Source organism: Alternaria atra (genome assembly GCF_907166805.1).
Source record: "Alternaria atra isolate CS162 genome assembly, contig: 34, whole genome shotgun sequence".
NCBI lineage: Eukaryota > Fungi > Ascomycota > Dothideomycetes > Pleosporales > Pleosporaceae > Alternaria > Alternaria atra.
The window spans coordinates 1031074-1047128 of NW_025091333.1; the positions used below are offsets into that span (position 1 = coordinate 1031074).

The following is a 16055-nucleotide window of genomic DNA, read 5'->3' on the forward strand; positions in this document are numbered from 1 at the left end:
AGATGAGAGCGTATCACCTTGGCACAAGGCATACTTACTTCAACTCAAACTCTCCAGCATGCACGAGGGACGATCTCACCGGTTTGAGGCTGCGGCTGAACTTCTATACGACCCACGATACTATTTTCAATTTTCTGTAGCGAACTACGCGTCGAATAATTGGCCCTTTCGATTTTGGCCCCCAGGTACGCTTCGCTTGTTTCCTCGCATTTTTCGCATACTCTAATGATTCACCAATAGCCATCTTGTGGCGTTTTACACATCATCTCAGTGGCGTACCAGAGTAAGGCCTATTGGACGAGTTCTAGGAATAACGGCATGTTGCGAAGAATTCTAATACACAACCGTAGCAGTGGAGATGAAAAGGCTGACTCCCGTGATCGTGGAAGGCTGTCAGGAAGGCTGTCGGGTAGGCTGTTTTTTGTTGTATCCTCAGTGGCATAATGGTATAAAGTCTGGCGTTGCTGAGGGGAGGGCTGAACGAAAACATCTTTCTGTTTCACCAGTAGATCTCAGCAGACATCTTACTCACGAACGCTTGACACTCGTTTTTCAAAGACGTTCCATATACTCCTAGCAACCATGCTTACCCGCTCTTTAATGCTACTGAGCGCCTTCGGGTACTCCGTACTCGCTGCTCAAAAAGCGGGACCTCTGAAGGCAGGATCTGGCGTTTCGCCTCGTCAGCTCGAGGAGTGCAACACACCCGGGTGGATTCCAGTGTGTCCTGGTAAGTCTTCCCCTCCAGTTGAACCATACACCAGACTAACACAACCAGGCGATCTTCCGTGCATCCCACCTTCGGGTACATGCTGCACAGGCGACTACTACCACCTCCCAGGCGAGGAGTGCCCTGATGGATACTCTGAAGTCCCTCGCATCGATCAATCCAACCCCCCTTCTGCTTCCATCACACCAGCACCCTCCGCAAGCTCGATCCCAGACCCAACCTTCGTCGACTATCAATGGTACACCTACTCGTACACATACACCTACTACTATTATTACTACTATTACTTCGACTTCTCATACGAGATTACCTCCACCGAGACAACCTTCTACACAGCCTTCTCGTTCACTGCTACGGACGAGGTGGCCGCGAACTCTGTGTTTGAGTCTGTCACTGCTGCGATAGTTGATGCTGTACCTACACAATCGGAGACGCCTACGCTTGGTTCTGTTCCAGCTTCCACTGCAACCTTGGAACCGGCATCCACACCATTGGTCACGCCGTCATCGACAAGGGTGATCACATCTTCAAGGATCACATCTTCAAGATTGTCGACGTCCTCGGAGGATGCTACACCAACTGTTGAAGATACCTCGTCTAGTTCCACTCCAACACAGTTCACTGGAGCTGCTGCCAGCCTTCGTGCTGGAAGTGTTACAGTTCCTGGTAGTGTCTTCGCATTCACGCTTGGAGCATTCATCCTGACTCCGGGTATGCTGATGCTTCTGCTCTGAATGTAATACCGCGAGCTAGCCGTGACATGGGAATGTGGCTACATGTTGCGCGGAACCTTGGGAAAGAGAGTGGTTGTAATTGTGAGATGCGTCCATTTTCCTCCTTTTGATTTCGATTTGTCTAGTTGTTCGTATGGAGGAGATAATGTCTAGATTCAGGGTGAGGGTTGCTGGTAGAAAATTAAAAACCCTGTTCATATTCCCCAAACTCTTTCGCGGTTTTGTTGCTGCATCTTGCTCGATGCGAAATCTTCCTGGGTATCCGGCGCGGCAGCAACTCTTCATCGGGAATCCGCTCAAAGTCTATCCTTGTTTCCATGGTCTTCGTAATACCATCGTCTTTCAAAATGGACTCTTCGCTTGTATTGCTTCTTCCTCCGCACAAAATTTTCTGTTTTGCCACCGGGCTACGCCCACCGTACGTGAGAAGCTCGGTTTGACCACTGGATCTTGTGCGACTGTGAGAACTCCAGTTATTGGAGGCCGATTCACTGCCTATTGTACGAGTGTAGCCGATTCCATACGCCTTCGGTTGACTGAATGAAAGTGGTGTGTTCCTGAGGAGTGGTCGTATGGCCGGGACCGAGGCGGATATGATTGCTACGTTGACTTCGATCTGTGATAATAGTAGAATCTGCAGACTAGTTAATATCCGGCGAAGTGGAACTACCCTTGAAGATCGACTCACGAAGATTGAGTCGTACGATATATCTTTGGTGACATTGTACAGCCAGAGCGCATATATTCTCACGATTGAAGCAATGACGGCCATGCCACCAACACCAAAGATACCGAAGAGAGCCCACCGTCTTCTCGGATCTAGTTGCAACTTCCAAAAAGCTTTGAACGGCAAGAGAAAGATCGTGATGTCTGTGAGGACATTTATGGCCCCGAGCGCGAAATAGGTAGCTCGCAGGTTGTTGCAACCCTTGGGAAACGTTGGTGACCATGCTTGCGAAGGCTTCGGCCTACATTCGAAAGCCTGTTAAGGTTGTTATCCTTAGGAACTGAAAGAGAGTAACGGAAGGCTTACATTGACGAAAAGGACTACAATCGTGTAGATTGTCACAAATGCAGCTACAAACCACACTTTGTATCGGAATTCTAGCTTCTCAAAGAGGCGATGGTACAATGCCAGGATGCTAGCCTTGACGAAGAACAACGCTAAAGGATACACCAACTGGTAGAAATAGAAGTGCTTCAGGGTTGGGATTCTCATCGAAGGTACATCCAAGTACTCCAGATGTTGTCTGTTACTGTTAGTCGCAACTTCACTCCCGTGTGGCATATTGTTGATGCATACCCTGTGCCCCAGCTGATATGATAACCATTCATGATTGCCATACCAATTGTGACAAAAAGGGCAGCAACCATGAAGTAATCGTCGAGCCCAACATTGCGGACGCGAAAAAGGCGGCAGTAAAGCCTACAAGATAGTCAACGAACAATACCTTGACATATACAAATATGGTATGTACTTGCCTAAGAGCCACGGCAACAGTCGAAAGCAGAATCAGAATTCCAGTGGTGATCAGGAACATGGGCTGTCTAGAATCATGATCTGCACTGAAATTGGGCCCGATCATGGTCACATAGAGCAGAGAGCGCCGTTCGAATATGAGGCGAGTGACATAAACCTCAGTATGGACGAGAGCCAGCACGCCCTCAGCCGCACGTGTAGGTAGAACGCCTTGTTATACATCCTATCCATTAATATCATCGCAAACATCGTAATGTAGCTCGTGGCCGATCAGAAATGGTCATCCTCCAGTTCTGTTGCAGTCATGGACCATCATCAGTCTTTAACCACCGGCGAATATCAGGGAGGATTTGAATCCATGTCGATACGTCGGGTTCGAGACGCGCATCGCTAACGGGACACCAGAGACGAGTACGCAACAACAACTTCTGGAATGGCAATTTGCGTCCTTCCCATGGTCGAATAATCGTGCTAGGGGATGTCAGTATGTCACGCATTAAGTATCTCTCCCGAAGAATCTTGACCACCCGCTGCAGCTGAGCAATCTTACCTACCCCTGCTAGCGGTCTGACCACCTCCACGCCCGGCAAGCCGCAACGATCTATCAAATAAGATCGCTGACAACGCGGTAGCGAGCCATCTTTGTGTGAGCCCCGAACTTCTTCCGGGACCCGCGGGCCTCTCGTCCCGCAATGTAGGGTTCTTAGGACGGGCTATCCTCAGAGGCGTAGGTAATATCAGGGTTAGGACGCAGGCACAGGATACAAGTATCCGTGGCTAGGTTGCATTGCATGAAAATGTTCAACGGAGCACCTAGCCAAGGAATGAAGCTCGGATAACGAAACGAGGACATTGACAATGTGTATGCAGCGTGTAATGAGATTACGCCCTGTCGAGCGAACGCTTCCCATAATAAGGTCGTTTGCAGAGCAATTAGCGACTTGAGTTCATATAACTAGACAACTCACAACCTGAGACAGTTGGTCACGGCCATTGTGGCACTCGAAATGCTGGTCTCCCCTGCATCAGGGATAGATCATCGGTAAATGTATCTACCATACTCAACAATGTCTTCAATGCAACCGCCGGTAAAGGTCCAAAAAGGCCTTAAAGCGATCTGACTGTACAACGCAAGATCGGCAGTCGGCAGCCAGCGCGCGCAGCTTTCTTATAAGATAGACGAATGGCATCAGTTACTAAAGGTCATCAGCTACTTCAGGAGCCTACTTCGTTGTGGGTGTACGAGAAAGCTCTTCAGTACTGCAGAACCATCTAAGGGAAATCTTCTCGAAGGGATTGCCACGTGTGACAAAACCTTTTGTTGTCTAAGTTCCAAACCCGTAGCGCCTACTCGATCTCGATGCGTCTTCTCGAACTCCTCCCTGTCGGCTTAGGCTTGGCACAATGGTCAGCAGCTGCAGCATTACCTCCAACCACTGAATTGGGAACATGCAAGAATCCTCCCAAGAGGGTAGAATGGTGAGGCGATCGAAAGCTTACTAAATCTGAATGCTTCACTGATGCGTAGAACATAGGAGACAGTTGTCAGTGCCACAGAAGAAATCTTACATCGATGCCGTCCTTTGCTTGTCACATAGGAAGGCCAAATCCGGTATCGCAGGTGCCGTGAACCGATTCGATGATCACCAAGGTGTCCACATGCTTCAGAAGCCCCAGATCCACTGGGTGGTATGTCAAGCTCTCTTGATCCAGCCTCATTTTCGCGTGCTTACAGCCTCAGGGTCATTTCCTCTTATGGCACCGTTACTTTGTTGCAACCTATGAAAAGGCACTGAGAGACGAATGCGGATACACCGGAGGCCAACCGTAAGTCGTCTCAACTCCTATATTCCCTTCTCTTGACACCGAATGCCCATGAGCTAAACTGTACGCAGATACTGGGACTGGTCCTTGGATGCTGAACCGCAAAATGAACAGTCTCATCGTGCCTTTCATTCCGAGATCTTCCAACCTGACACAGGGTTCGGTGGTAACGGCTATCCCGTCCAAGCTACTCCAGAACAGAATCGCTTGAACATTACAGGGAATACTGGTGGAGGCTGTGTTATGAATGGGCCATTCGCCCCTCCTCATTTTACCGTGAATCTGCCCACTCCACACTGCTTGAAACGAGACTTTGTTCCGTGGATCATCAACCGATTCGCAGATAGCAAACTGGTTGAAGAAGTGTTGGCACAACCGGACTACACCAGCATAGCAAGAACAGTGGAGAAGAAGCAAAGCTTTGATCCCCCAAACATTCATGCTAGCGGCCACTTCGGTGTTGGTGGCATCCTGGGTACCATGGGAAACGCAGCGGAGAGCCCTGGTGGTGAGCGCTTTCTTCTCATCTCCTCTGATTCTCGCCCATCTGCCACGATGAAACGGCGTTCTAATACAAGCTAACACCCGACAGATCCACTCTTCTACCTCCACCATGGAAACATTGACCGCATCTTTTGGGAATGGCAACAGAAAGATCTGGAGACACGTCTGAATCAAGTGGGTGGTCCCATCACACCCTTTGATTATAGCGGCAAGAACGTTACATTAGACTTCACCATCAACATCGGGGCGCTAGCGGGCAATGCCACACTCAAGGACCTGCTAAATACCAAAGGCGGGACGCTCTGCTACACTTATTAGATACCGTTGATAGATTTTCTCAAAAGCTTGAGACTATGGTAGATATCTTTTGACCCTGTGCATTGGTATGTTGTGGCTTTTCGTAAACGTCTGTCGTCTCCCCGCAGTCTTCTGCACGTGGAGATGTAAACCTCGTTGGGCCGGTTCTCGATCCTCCATCGAAGCTCATAGTATGTGCACAAAGTACAGATGGTCCTTCAACTACGTACGTCTTTTCAGACGTAGCAGGGTATCCCTCCAGTCTCTTGTGTAAACCAGATCGGCTGGGCGCCAGACTCTAGGTGTGAACTGAGTGCTCACGGTTCGATATCGATGTCTCTATCAATTACGCAAGTTCCGAAAGCCGTCCTATAGCGTGTTCTGATCAGCTTCCCGAGCCTGCTTCTCAGCCATCTTCGTCGCTTTCGCCGACCTCTCTTCCCTCAACGTGGTGAAAACCCAGAACCACGCAAATACTTCTATGAACCCCCACGTGAATATAAAGCTGTTGTTCAGACTAGCGCCAGCGCTCATTCTGTATTCCATGCCCCTCGGTGCAAACATGCCTCCCTCCTTGAACATGTACGAGTATGCGGTAAGACCGAAGAGGAAGAGGAGACGCACGGGTGCCTGGAGGCCCCAGAATTGATCGAAAACGTCTTCGTGAAGAGAGAGGGCCGTGAGGTCGGTGAGGCCGATGAAAGCGAAAAGGACGGCTAGGAAGGCTGTTGCTGCGGAGGGTTTGTTGAAGTCACGGGGCGTTGGCTGATATGTGTTAGTGGGTTCAGGGAGGATATGGATGTAAGGAGAGAGACTGGGAATACTTACAAGTTGCATTGATTCTCCTAGCAGGAGGATGACACCTTGGTTCGATATCAAGGCGGGATTCTTGAGCAGGACAACTGCGAGTGTAAGGTGGAACAGTGCGATACTGCGTACTAAGGTGTTTGCTGATATCATCGCCATGTTTGTGGATTGTGAAGTGCAATTGAGGAAGCTATCGATGTATTTTTAAGACGGTTGTGGCTATGACGATGTATTAGGGTGCGCGTCGCGTGGTGTTTTCGGACCAAACTCCTAAATCCGTCCGCGTCTGGTGCCAAGACCGACATCTACCTCGATGATACGGCTCTACCTTGCACTACGTTCCTTTTCCACCTCTGACCTCCTGTATTGATCATGGAGAAGTCAGAAGACCTCCCTGTCAGCGAGAAGCACGCGCATATACTGCGCCGTCGTTCCTCGAGACGGCGCATGTGCGGCGCTTATGACGTTATCTTCTTCGTAGTCCTCTTCCTTATCGCGTCAACCATATGGTTCTCAGAGATCCGGACATTGTTCTCAGGCCAAAAGCATACATGTGGAAAGCCAATAACAGTTGAAGAAAGAGCTGTGAAGATACTGCAGGAGAATCCACTTATCGGTCAGCCGTATGAATGTGACATGAAGGGCCAATTGCTGACTACCCAAGAGATGGCCATAATGATCTCATGATTTTCATTCGAGGCACATACAAAAATCACATCTACAACGAGTCCGGCAGTGACTTTGCAGACAAATTCGAGAACGGCGGGCTAGCGCAGCACGTCGATATCCCTCGCCTTCAAAAGGGCCTGCAAGGCGGTGCGTTCTGGAGCGCATTCTGGCTTTGTCCACTAGGCGATGAGACGAACTTTGCGGATGACAGATATTATGATAGTAAGCCAACACGAAGCAACAAACGAAAATTATGGTATTAATGTGTACAGTCGTCAAGGCAACGCTCGGCCAGCTAGATCTCTTCAACCGTCTAGGTCAAAACTATCCGAAGTACTTCACTCCGCCTAGAAACAGTGCAGAGGCCATCAAAGCCTTCGAGAATGGCGGTTTCATTGCCCCAGCGGCTATCGAAGGTCTGCACCAAATCGGCAACTCGGTCTCTACGCTGCGACTTTACTACCAACTTGGAGTCAGATACGCGACTTTGACATGGAACTGCCATAACAAGTATGCTGATGCAGCAATTGAGACTGGATCCGACTTCAGCGCGCACATCGCAAAACCTTATTGGAAAGGACTTAGTCCAGCAGGTCGTGACCTCATCAAGGAGATGAATCGCCTAGGAATGTTGGTGGATCTTGCGCACGTTAGTCAAGACACTATGCGCGATGTGCTGGTCGGTCGAGGTGACGAAAATTGGACTGGTAGCATCGCGCCCCCAATCTTCAGCCACAGCTCCGCATACGCAATCTGCCCGCATCCGCGAAACGTACCCGATGACATCCTTCACCTCGTCAAGCAGCGTAATTCTGTTGTCATGGTCAACTTTAACCCAAATTTCGTATCCTGCAAGGCCTCGGAAACGCCAAACTCCTTCCCAGACTTTGTTCCAGAGAACAACACACTGGCGCATGTAGTCCGTCACATCAGACATATTGGAGAACTAATTGGTTATGATCACGTTGGTATTGGTACAGACTATGATGGTATCGAGAAGACGCCCGAGGGATTGGAGGATGTATCAAAGTTCCCCGACCTTATTGCTGAATTGCTGAGACAGGGCATAAGCGATGAAGATGCTGCAAAGATTGCAGGACGAAACCTTCTTCGAGTCTGGGGTGAGGCTGATAAAGTGGCGAAAGAATTGCAGAAGACAACACTGCCACTGGAGGATGATGTGCAGAACCAGTGGGCGTATCAGCAGATGTTGTAATAACCACCCTAATACGATGCCCGACCCGAGGCAAAGGAGTGACATAGCAAACATGCGATGAACTACGACACCGAGATTATCCGTAACAATACGATTGAGTTTACGCTGTAAGCACGTGTTTGCATGATGAGATAACGGTGAGTGGCTGAACTCCACCTTACCAATAACATCACACCACCTCTCTGCAGCCCAGGCCTTGGCAACGTACTATAACATCCAGTTCCAAGACTCACGTACAGAAGGCGTGTATATAACATCGAACGATCAGATCGCAGGCTCTTTTTCTTCTCACAATCACAGTTCTACAACCTTTTCAAATTTCACTATCCTCACCACCTAATCTGTCACAACTCTATCACTTAGGCCTACCCACTAACACCTCCTTCCACAGTACCCATACCCGAAAAAACAAAAACCAAGAAACAGCAACAATGACAACCCCCAAACTTAAAACCACAATCGCAATCCTCGGCTGCGGAGACGTCGGCTCAACCCTAGCCTACACCCTAATCCTCCAACCCATCTGCTCGGAAGTAATCCTCGTCGACCTCAAAGCCTCCCTCTTGGAAGCCCAAGTTCGCGACCTAAATGATGCAACCTACCGCGGCGGCTCTGGCGTAAAAGTCCGAGCAGGCACGCACAAAGACGCCGGCCAGGCCGACATTGTCGTCATCACCGCAGGCGCGAAACAAAAGTCCGGAGAATCACGCCTCTCGCTGTTATCCCGGAATTTGCACATTCTGGAGAGTATCTTTGGAGCCATGGCGCCGATTAGTCCGCATACGATCCTGCTACTTGTGGCGAACCCAGTGGACATATTGACGTATTTTGCAAGGAGGTTATCAGGGCTGCCAGAGAGTCAGGTGTTGGGGACGGGGACAAGTTTGGACTCTGCGAGGCTGAGGGGTGTGTTGGCGGACAAGGCGGAGGTGGCGCCAAATAGTATCGATGCATATGTGCTTGGGGAGCATGGCGATAGTCAGTTTGTACGTGAAACCTAAACCCTCTTGCGACGAAGCATTTTGGCCTGAGGGAAAAGAACTCGCTGACCTAGGAAACCTACACAACAGATCGCGTGGTCAAGCGCTACTATCGGCACAACACCACTCGCCCTTGCTCTCCCACCAAACACGCTAACTTCGGAGTTCAAGAACCAAATCTCGTCTCATACTCGCGGAGCAGCTGGTGCCATCATTGCGGCTAAAGGCTGCACTGCGTACGGTATAGGAAATATTGCAGCTAGTATCTGCAAGTACATATTGTTCGACTCACGATCCGTTCGACCCTTGTCCTTCTATCAACCTGAGTTGGGCTGCTGTTTGTCAATGCCAGCAGTGGTGGGCCGAAAGGGTATTATCAAATCGATGCCTATTCAGCTCGACGAAGAAGAGAGAGCGCAGTTGGAGGCTTGCGCCAAGGGACTGAGGGGCGTGATTGAGGGCGCGGAGAAGGAGTTGAGCGCTGATCGCGAGCTGGAGAAGGCTTTGGCAAGCGACAAGGGAACTTGAAAAATATTTTTGTATGGGAAGAGTTAGTGGCTGATGTACCACAGATTTGTGTCACTGCTTGAGCAGCTACTCAGAAGTATCCTTGATTGGCATAATACATTATGGCTTGAACGTCTTGATGCCCTCATGCAAGCAGGTCGTTGTTTAAGGCTCTTTACTCCACTGCCAACTTGATCTTCACGATCAATCCGAAGATACCTCCGACCTCGTAGGATGCACGAACCGCTACATTCCTGCTGTACATGTCGACGTATGCCGTTCTGGTCCTTTTGAGTGGATCGCGTTTGGATAGAAGGGTGACATCACGGCTAGTGAGACGAGGGTCAGTATAGTGTTTGTTCGACATGTAGATGGGGTAATCGACTTACATTTCCGTGCTGTACTTGGCGAAGAATATGCGAATGGCTTTATCATCTGCATCGGCAGCGAGGTTGGAGAGGATCAGGCGAGCTGGCAGGCGCTTGTTCTCCTCGATCTTGTGGTACCTCTTTTCCTCCTCCAAGACATACTTGATGGTGGCCTCAAGCTTCTCGTTCTCTTTCTTCACCATCTCAGCTTTTTCGTCCTTGGCCTCCTGTTCATCCATGCTGTTACTGAACGGTTGTGTGAACCGACCCTTAGCACCTTCACTCTCAACGTCCCGGCTCTCCAATCTCAAGGCGACAGCAGATGATATATATGCCGGCTTGAGCATACCAGCTACATCTTTTTGAGGACTTGGTGTTATGCTGACAACAGATTTACTCTTGGCAATATACGGGAAGTCTCCAGAGGCTGTGCCGAAGGGTGGTGTAAACATAGTCGCTAGCTTGGCATGGAGGAACTCGAGATCGTCGTTCTCGTCTTCGGAATGGCCTGTACCATAAGTTTGGTCCTGCTCACTGAGGATATCAAGTGCAGCTTTCGAATCCTCGAAGACTTCGCTCTCATTGCTGTCGATGCCTAGACGCTTAGCCAAGGCCGATAATTCGCCTTCCTCATACACGTTGAGGCCTGCAGATATAGCTTTTGGGTCGTTCCTCTGCCTAACAGCGTTGCCTTTTAATGACGACCAGTGGTTTTTCAGACCGGCTAACATTCGCGCCAGATCATCGTTGTCATCGAGTTCTTCCTGGACTCCGCTGCCAGAATGCTTTTGCTTTGGCGAATTCAACTCCGCGATCATCATCTTGGAGTCGTCTGCACAGTCCGACACATAGCCACCGCGCAACTGAACCTGTATCCCTGATATTTCTAGGTGCAAATTAGCTAGACTAAACCGAGTGATGGCATAATGCATATATGTATGCTTACCTGAAAGTCCCATAGTAGAGGCGACCACTGTCAAGTAGTCGCTGGTAGTACCTTTGTTGTTCTGCTCGACCTGTTCGAGCTCGACACAATCGTCACCAGAGCCACTGCCCTGCGATGACTCCGGCTTGGCTGTAACAAAAAGCTCGTGTGCAGACTTGGATGTCGATGGGGTGGGTACTGGTCTCAACAGTCTTTGTTGCAGCTTCTGTAGCTCCTGATTTCGTCGCTCACTTGCTTTGAATAGAACGTCAGTTATGCTGGCGAATTGTCTACTGAGCAGACCATTGGCTGAGTTCGCAGTGGTTCGGTCTCGGTGTTCCATCCCGTTTGCGTTTTGTCTGCGTCCAAAAGCGGAGGATGCCTGGCGCCGCGTCATGGCTGGTTGTTGCTACTGCTTTTCCTTAGAGAAAGTATCGGAGCTCAGTAGTCGCGGCTTCCTCTTGTCCAGTGTGGTTCCTTTGGTGAGCGGTGAGAAGGTGCGATCGTCGGCGAATCTATTAATCGATGAAGTGAGCAACAACAGCAGTCCATTAGTATGCCCTGCCGAGATGAGTCCCCGTCCGGGTGCCATATATGGAAAAGAGAAGTTCTGGAAGTGGTAGGGCATGCGAATGAGGTTGATTGGAGAGGGTGAGGTCGGCAGGCACAGGTTTGTTGTTGTTGGTGAGTTGTGCCAAACAGGAAGGCGCTACCAAGCCGAACTTACACCGTCGACCCCATCTGAGATGAGTTCAGATGGTAGCAGTAAACAGAAGGGTAAAATGATTGTGAAGAGATACAGGCAAAGTACTTCAAGTGATATGTACCTCATTGTTCCTATAAACTCGTTCGGTATACCACAAACGAATCCCAGCTCCTAACAACTACACACGATAGAAGTGGAACAAGAGTTGAAAGTATACTCGACCTGAACCTCATTCCCTTGGAAAGCGAATCCACTGCCGCAGACTCACTCAACCGTAGAAGTTACAGCCTACTGCTTCTTCTTCCCCACGCCCTTCTTCTCCTCAGCCTGGCGCTCAAACTCCTCGATCTCCTTCTCCTCAGCCCTCTTAGCATACCATTGCCCAGCCTGCAACACTAGCACACCCACCAGTACGAGCGCCAGAATCGTGTTGCTTGCCGCAAAAACTCTCAACGTGTCCTCCCTCGAGATGTAGTCGGCCATGTCCTCGTCGGTAATCTCACCCGGAGCAGCCTTGTTCACGTCTCCGTAGATGCCTGCCGTCACGACCCTGAAGCCCTTGACGATGTTGGTCAGGTATACGGTAATACCGGCCATGTAGAGAACAAGCGACGCGCCATCGAAGAGCATGTTGGCCTGGTTCGGCTTGAAGAGCTTGATGAGGAAGCCGAGGAGACCGGTGCCGATGGCTAGGTTGAGGATGCGCGACACGATGGGAGGAGAGGCATAGAGGAACTTGATGTGTGATTCAAGGATGTCGAAGTAGGCGGATCGGTCGGTGGGCATGGTCCATAAGACGTTGTAGTCATATGGGAGTTGCGCAAACATGATACCGAGGAAAAAACATGTTGCTACAGGTTCGTCAGCAGGAGCATTGGACAATTGAGCTTTGCGGAAGTGGGCTGAGACAGCATGGAGGGGCATACTTACGTCCTACAACCATGAATTGCGCAAAGTTGTTTGCTGCGCCTTGGGTCATGTTGAAGAATGCTACAAAGTGCGAACCCTTGTGAAATTTGCGATTGATAGGAGGATCACAGTGAGATGCGAACAGCTGGCGCAAGCTTATCTGTCGGTTTCTGCCGCGTCGCGAGATTCGCAGTTGGAAGTAACCTCTTTAAGAAGGTAGAACCGTGGACGAGTGCTCGTAGCGAAATCTCACCACATCAGTAATCAGATAAATGGTGATATGTTGTGAAAGAGTGCACAGTGAAACAGGGCTGGGAGACATGAGCTCTCCCACTTTTCGGTAGCGACCCCGCGAGGGTTCACCACGCACCGATGATGCTTGCCTGCAGATGGGTGGCTTGGCATGTGACAGCGATTCACGACTCACGCGACATCCAGTGAACGATTGTCAAAGAAGCATTTGTTCATCATTGCTTCATTGAAATTTCTATGCGAAGCTGCAAGCAAAGTAGACGCGCGCTAAACGTCGTTCGGATATCCAACGCCTCGATACGCCGTAAACAGGAACATCTACATCCTCTGCCACCGTTACATTCCCATGCTCTAGAAATCGTTATCAGCGTCCATATCCTCGTCCTCCAGACCAGCTTCGATGAAGACAAGTCTTGTGCCTTCACCAGTTGTTTGCCAGACCTATTGAGAAGCGTTAGCACGGTGCACATACTCAAACATTTGACCATGGTACTTACGTCAAGCAAGGAGTATTCGTCGATAGCCTGCTCGAACTGGTCGGCTGTGAAACCCTTGGCCAAGACTCTTTCCCTGACCCTGCGGAGATCAAGTTCGCCCCTTGTGCCGTCACCAACAGCAGCAGCACCGCTAGCCTCCATGGACTTGATGAGGTGATAGATTTTACTGCTTGGAGTGTGATCGATCCCGCGGTTCTCATCAGCATACAGACTGGCCTTGCTGACTTCGGTAAGGCGGAGAGCCTCATCGACGTCTTCAGAGATGACTTGTTCGGCAAACCGCAAACGAGCCAAAGCCTGTGCAAGACGGAGTACACCAAGTAGTGTACGAGGCGATGTGTGGGTAAAGGCCTTCTTGTTGCCATCATCGCGCTTCTGTTGTTGACGCATGCGTACGTAGGCGCCAACCATGTAATCTGACACGTCCTTTGGTACTGTTGGTCGGTATGATCGCGCGCGAGCAACCCATTGTCGGACTTCGGCAGGGCTGAAGATGATGCCACCAGGGGCTTCAGGGTGAGCATTGTGCATGTGCACGTGAGTAACGTGACGGGCTAGCTCTTCATCAGAGTCCCGCGCAGGGGTGTCGAGGATAAGGAACAGGACGTCGAAACGAGATAGGAGCGCAGCGGGAAGGTTGATGTTCTCGATCGGTGAGAGACGAGGATTGTAGCGGCCGTACAGCGGGTTAGCAGCCGCGAGGATCGATGTGCGGGCGTTTAAAGTGGTTGTAATACCAGCCTTGCTGATAGAGATTGTTTGTTGTTCCATGACTTCGTGGATTGCTGTTCGGTCACTGTCGTCCATCTTGTCGAACTCATCAATACAGCACATGCCGTTGTCAGCAAGCACAAGAGCTCCTCCTTCAAGGACCATTTCATCTGTGACAGGGTCACGCATGACCGCAGCAGTGAGACCAACACCACTGCTACCGCGACCAGTCGTGTAGACACCACGAGGTGCTACTTTGGTAATGTACTTGAGCAATTGAGATTTGGCCACACCAGGGTCACCCATCAAGCATACGTTGATATCACCACGAATGCGCATGCCGTCACCAACCTCCTTAGTGACACCGCCAATGAGCTGAAGGAGCAGTGCCTTCTTGACGTCGACGTGACCGAAGATTTCAGGTGCGATGGACCGCGATAGGTACTCGTACAGCTGGCCAGTCCGCTCAAGTTCGTTCATCCTTCGAAGAGTCGGTTGAGCAAGCACAATGTCGTCGTAGGCCTTCTTGTGTTGCATAACGTATTGCGCTTCGAGATATGTGTCGGTGAGAAGACCGGCTCGGATTGCCTTGAAGCCAGTGTAGGGTGTGGGTAGAAAGATACCAGCGCAATCGATGACATCTCCGGGGTTGATCTGTCTGACGAGCGCGCCATGGCAGTGAATGGTCAGCTGTCTGGGAATGTGACCAACAGGTACTTGATCAGCCATCTCCTGGATCTTGACTTCTTGGAACGGAAGAAATTTGGAAGCGCGAGTAGAAAGGAAGAGCTGGCCTTTAGTCTTGTTGCTCTTACAATCGTCGGACGGGCACTCAACAAGCGGCGTGAACTGTTTGGTAGTGACGGGCTGGAAAACTTCGCTTCCACAGCGATCGCAAGAGTAGGCGTTGACCTGCACAGCAGGCTTGACGTCTGACACTCTGGTTGCAATACCGCGAACTGTGATGAGGTGACCCAAGTGCTCTCCCCGGACATTGCGGACTGCTAGCGCCTTAGTGCTACGCTGGCTGCTGGAACCAGCTGGTATCCTGGGCCTGAAGTTGAGGGTGTATCGTCTAGTCAACGCAGGGGGAAACATGGTTTCGGGCGCAGCCTGTGCGGAATCGTCGACTCCCTGCATCTCTTGCTGTCTTTCATTGCGCTTCGAACGCTGCGTCATGATCACGTCCAAAACATCGTCTTTGAAGTCTAGTTCTCTAGTCGGTGGAGGCAGGCACTTGTCGACTGCTCGCGAGAAGATGTCGATGTAATGGTGCGCATTGCGCTCGATTGACTCGACCAGCCTGTAGTTGTGCTCGTCGTCTGATGTCGCCTTCTCGTATGCCTCGACGTCGTTCAGATCTATTTGGATCTCGTCGCGCACGCGATTCGCTACGTCTTGTAGTTGGTCCATGTACTTGAGCTTCGACTTGCTGCGGGATTGCGCTCCGTTTGGCGCGGGATCGTCCGAGTCGTCGACCATGTCATACTCCTCTTCGCCATCGCCATTGATATTGAGGCCCTCGAGCTGGTCGGCAGCATCTGTAGAGGCAGATTTGTAGTTTTGAGGAAATCAACAAAGGCCGCTGTTGGCTGTTAGCTGGAGTTTTGGATATTTTGCCCGTGCACACAAACCCTCCTGCTCGTCGTAGTTGACTGGCGCACTCGTAGTAAGGAGCGCCATTCTATCTGGGGTGTGGTTGTGAAAGTAAGCGTCTAGGGTGGATGGAGTGATGCAGCGGGGAGGGATGCGCGGTAGCAAAATTGGGGCTGGTCTGGTCGCGTATAGCTCTGAGGCGCGTCGACCCGCGTTTCCAGGGCACTCGAGCGATTGGACCGCCGCTTTCTGCCACCGCTTTAGGCCATCGGCGCCGACGACCTCGGCTGCTCGCGTGGGAAGCTTGTGGTATGCGCAATGCGACAGCAGCAGCAACAACAGC

The 16055-nt window shown here is 50.7% G+C and overlaps 9 protein-coding genes across 9 annotated transcripts; 4 read left to right on the forward strand and 5 right to left on the reverse strand.

Moving 5' to 3' along the window:
• Positions 1-582: 582 nt before the first annotated feature.
• On the forward strand, positions 583-1464 carry ALTATR162_LOCUS10801 (uncharacterized protein; the record flags this gene model as incomplete). Its single annotated transcript, XM_043318441.1, has 2 exons — positions 583-730; positions 779-1464. The coding sequence occupies 2 exons, from the start codon at positions 583-585 to the stop codon at positions 1462-1464; spliced, it is 834 nt and encodes a 277-aa protein (XP_043174376.1).
• Positions 1465-1645: 181 nt separating this feature from the next.
• Positions 1646-2799, reverse strand: ALTATR162_LOCUS10802 (uncharacterized protein; the record flags this gene model as incomplete). The annotated part of the gene is made up of 4 exons (XM_043318442.1): positions 1646-2098; positions 2153-2446; positions 2498-2714; positions 2768-2799. The coding sequence occupies 4 exons, from the start codon at positions 2797-2799 to the stop codon at positions 1646-1648; spliced, it is 996 nt and encodes a 331-aa protein (XP_043174377.1).
• Positions 2800-4304: 1505 nt separating this feature from the next.
• On the forward strand, positions 4305-5590 carry ALTATR162_LOCUS10803 (uncharacterized protein; the record flags this gene model as incomplete). The annotated part of the gene is made up of 5 exons (XM_043318443.1): positions 4305-4423; positions 4480-4633; positions 4686-4771; positions 4840-5276; positions 5361-5590. 5 exons carry the CDS (start codon positions 4305-4307, stop codon positions 5588-5590), a joined length of 1026 nt encoding a protein of 341 aa, XP_043174378.1.
• Positions 5591-5938: 348 nt separating this feature from the next.
• Positions 5939-6535, reverse strand: ALTATR162_LOCUS10804 (uncharacterized protein; the record flags this gene model as incomplete). Its single annotated transcript, XM_043318444.1, has 2 exons — positions 5939-6334; positions 6398-6535. The coding sequence occupies 2 exons, from the start codon at positions 6533-6535 to the stop codon at positions 5939-5941; spliced, it is 534 nt and encodes a 177-aa protein (XP_043174379.1).
• Positions 6536-6748: 213 nt separating this feature from the next.
• ALTATR162_LOCUS10805 (uncharacterized protein) lies at positions 6749-8261 on the forward strand (the record flags this gene model as incomplete). Its single annotated transcript, XM_043318445.1, has 3 exons — positions 6749-6999; positions 7041-7267; positions 7318-8261. 3 exons carry the CDS (start codon positions 6749-6751, stop codon positions 8259-8261), a joined length of 1422 nt encoding a protein of 473 aa, XP_043174380.1.
• Positions 8262-8692: 431 nt separating this feature from the next.
• On the forward strand, positions 8693-9769 carry ALTATR162_LOCUS10806 (uncharacterized protein; the record flags this gene model as incomplete). Its single annotated transcript, XM_043318446.1, has 2 exons — positions 8693-9247; positions 9332-9769. The coding sequence occupies 2 exons, from the start codon at positions 8693-8695 to the stop codon at positions 9767-9769; spliced, it is 993 nt and encodes a 330-aa protein (XP_043174381.1).
• A 154-nt stretch (positions 9770-9923) lies between these two features.
• ALTATR162_LOCUS10807 (uncharacterized protein) lies at positions 9924-11384 on the reverse strand (the record flags this gene model as incomplete). The annotated part of the gene is made up of 3 exons (XM_043318447.1): positions 9924-10077; positions 10138-11002; positions 11063-11384. 3 exons carry the CDS (start codon positions 11382-11384, stop codon positions 9924-9926), a joined length of 1341 nt encoding a protein of 446 aa, XP_043174382.1.
• Positions 11385-12035: 651 nt separating this feature from the next.
• ALTATR162_LOCUS10808 (uncharacterized protein) lies at positions 12036-12726 on the reverse strand (the record flags this gene model as incomplete). The annotated part of the gene is made up of 2 exons (XM_043318448.1): positions 12036-12598; positions 12678-12726. The coding sequence occupies 2 exons, from the start codon at positions 12724-12726 to the stop codon at positions 12036-12038; spliced, it is 612 nt and encodes a 203-aa protein (XP_043174383.1).
• Positions 12727-13259: 533 nt separating this feature from the next.
• On the reverse strand, positions 13260-15799 carry ALTATR162_LOCUS10809 (uncharacterized protein; the record flags this gene model as incomplete). The annotated part of the gene is made up of 4 exons (XM_043318449.1): positions 13260-13349; positions 13406-15643; positions 15694-15701; positions 15751-15799. 4 exons carry the CDS (start codon positions 15797-15799, stop codon positions 13260-13262), a joined length of 2385 nt encoding a protein of 794 aa, XP_043174384.1.
• Between the last annotated feature and the right edge of the window lie 256 nt (positions 15800-16055).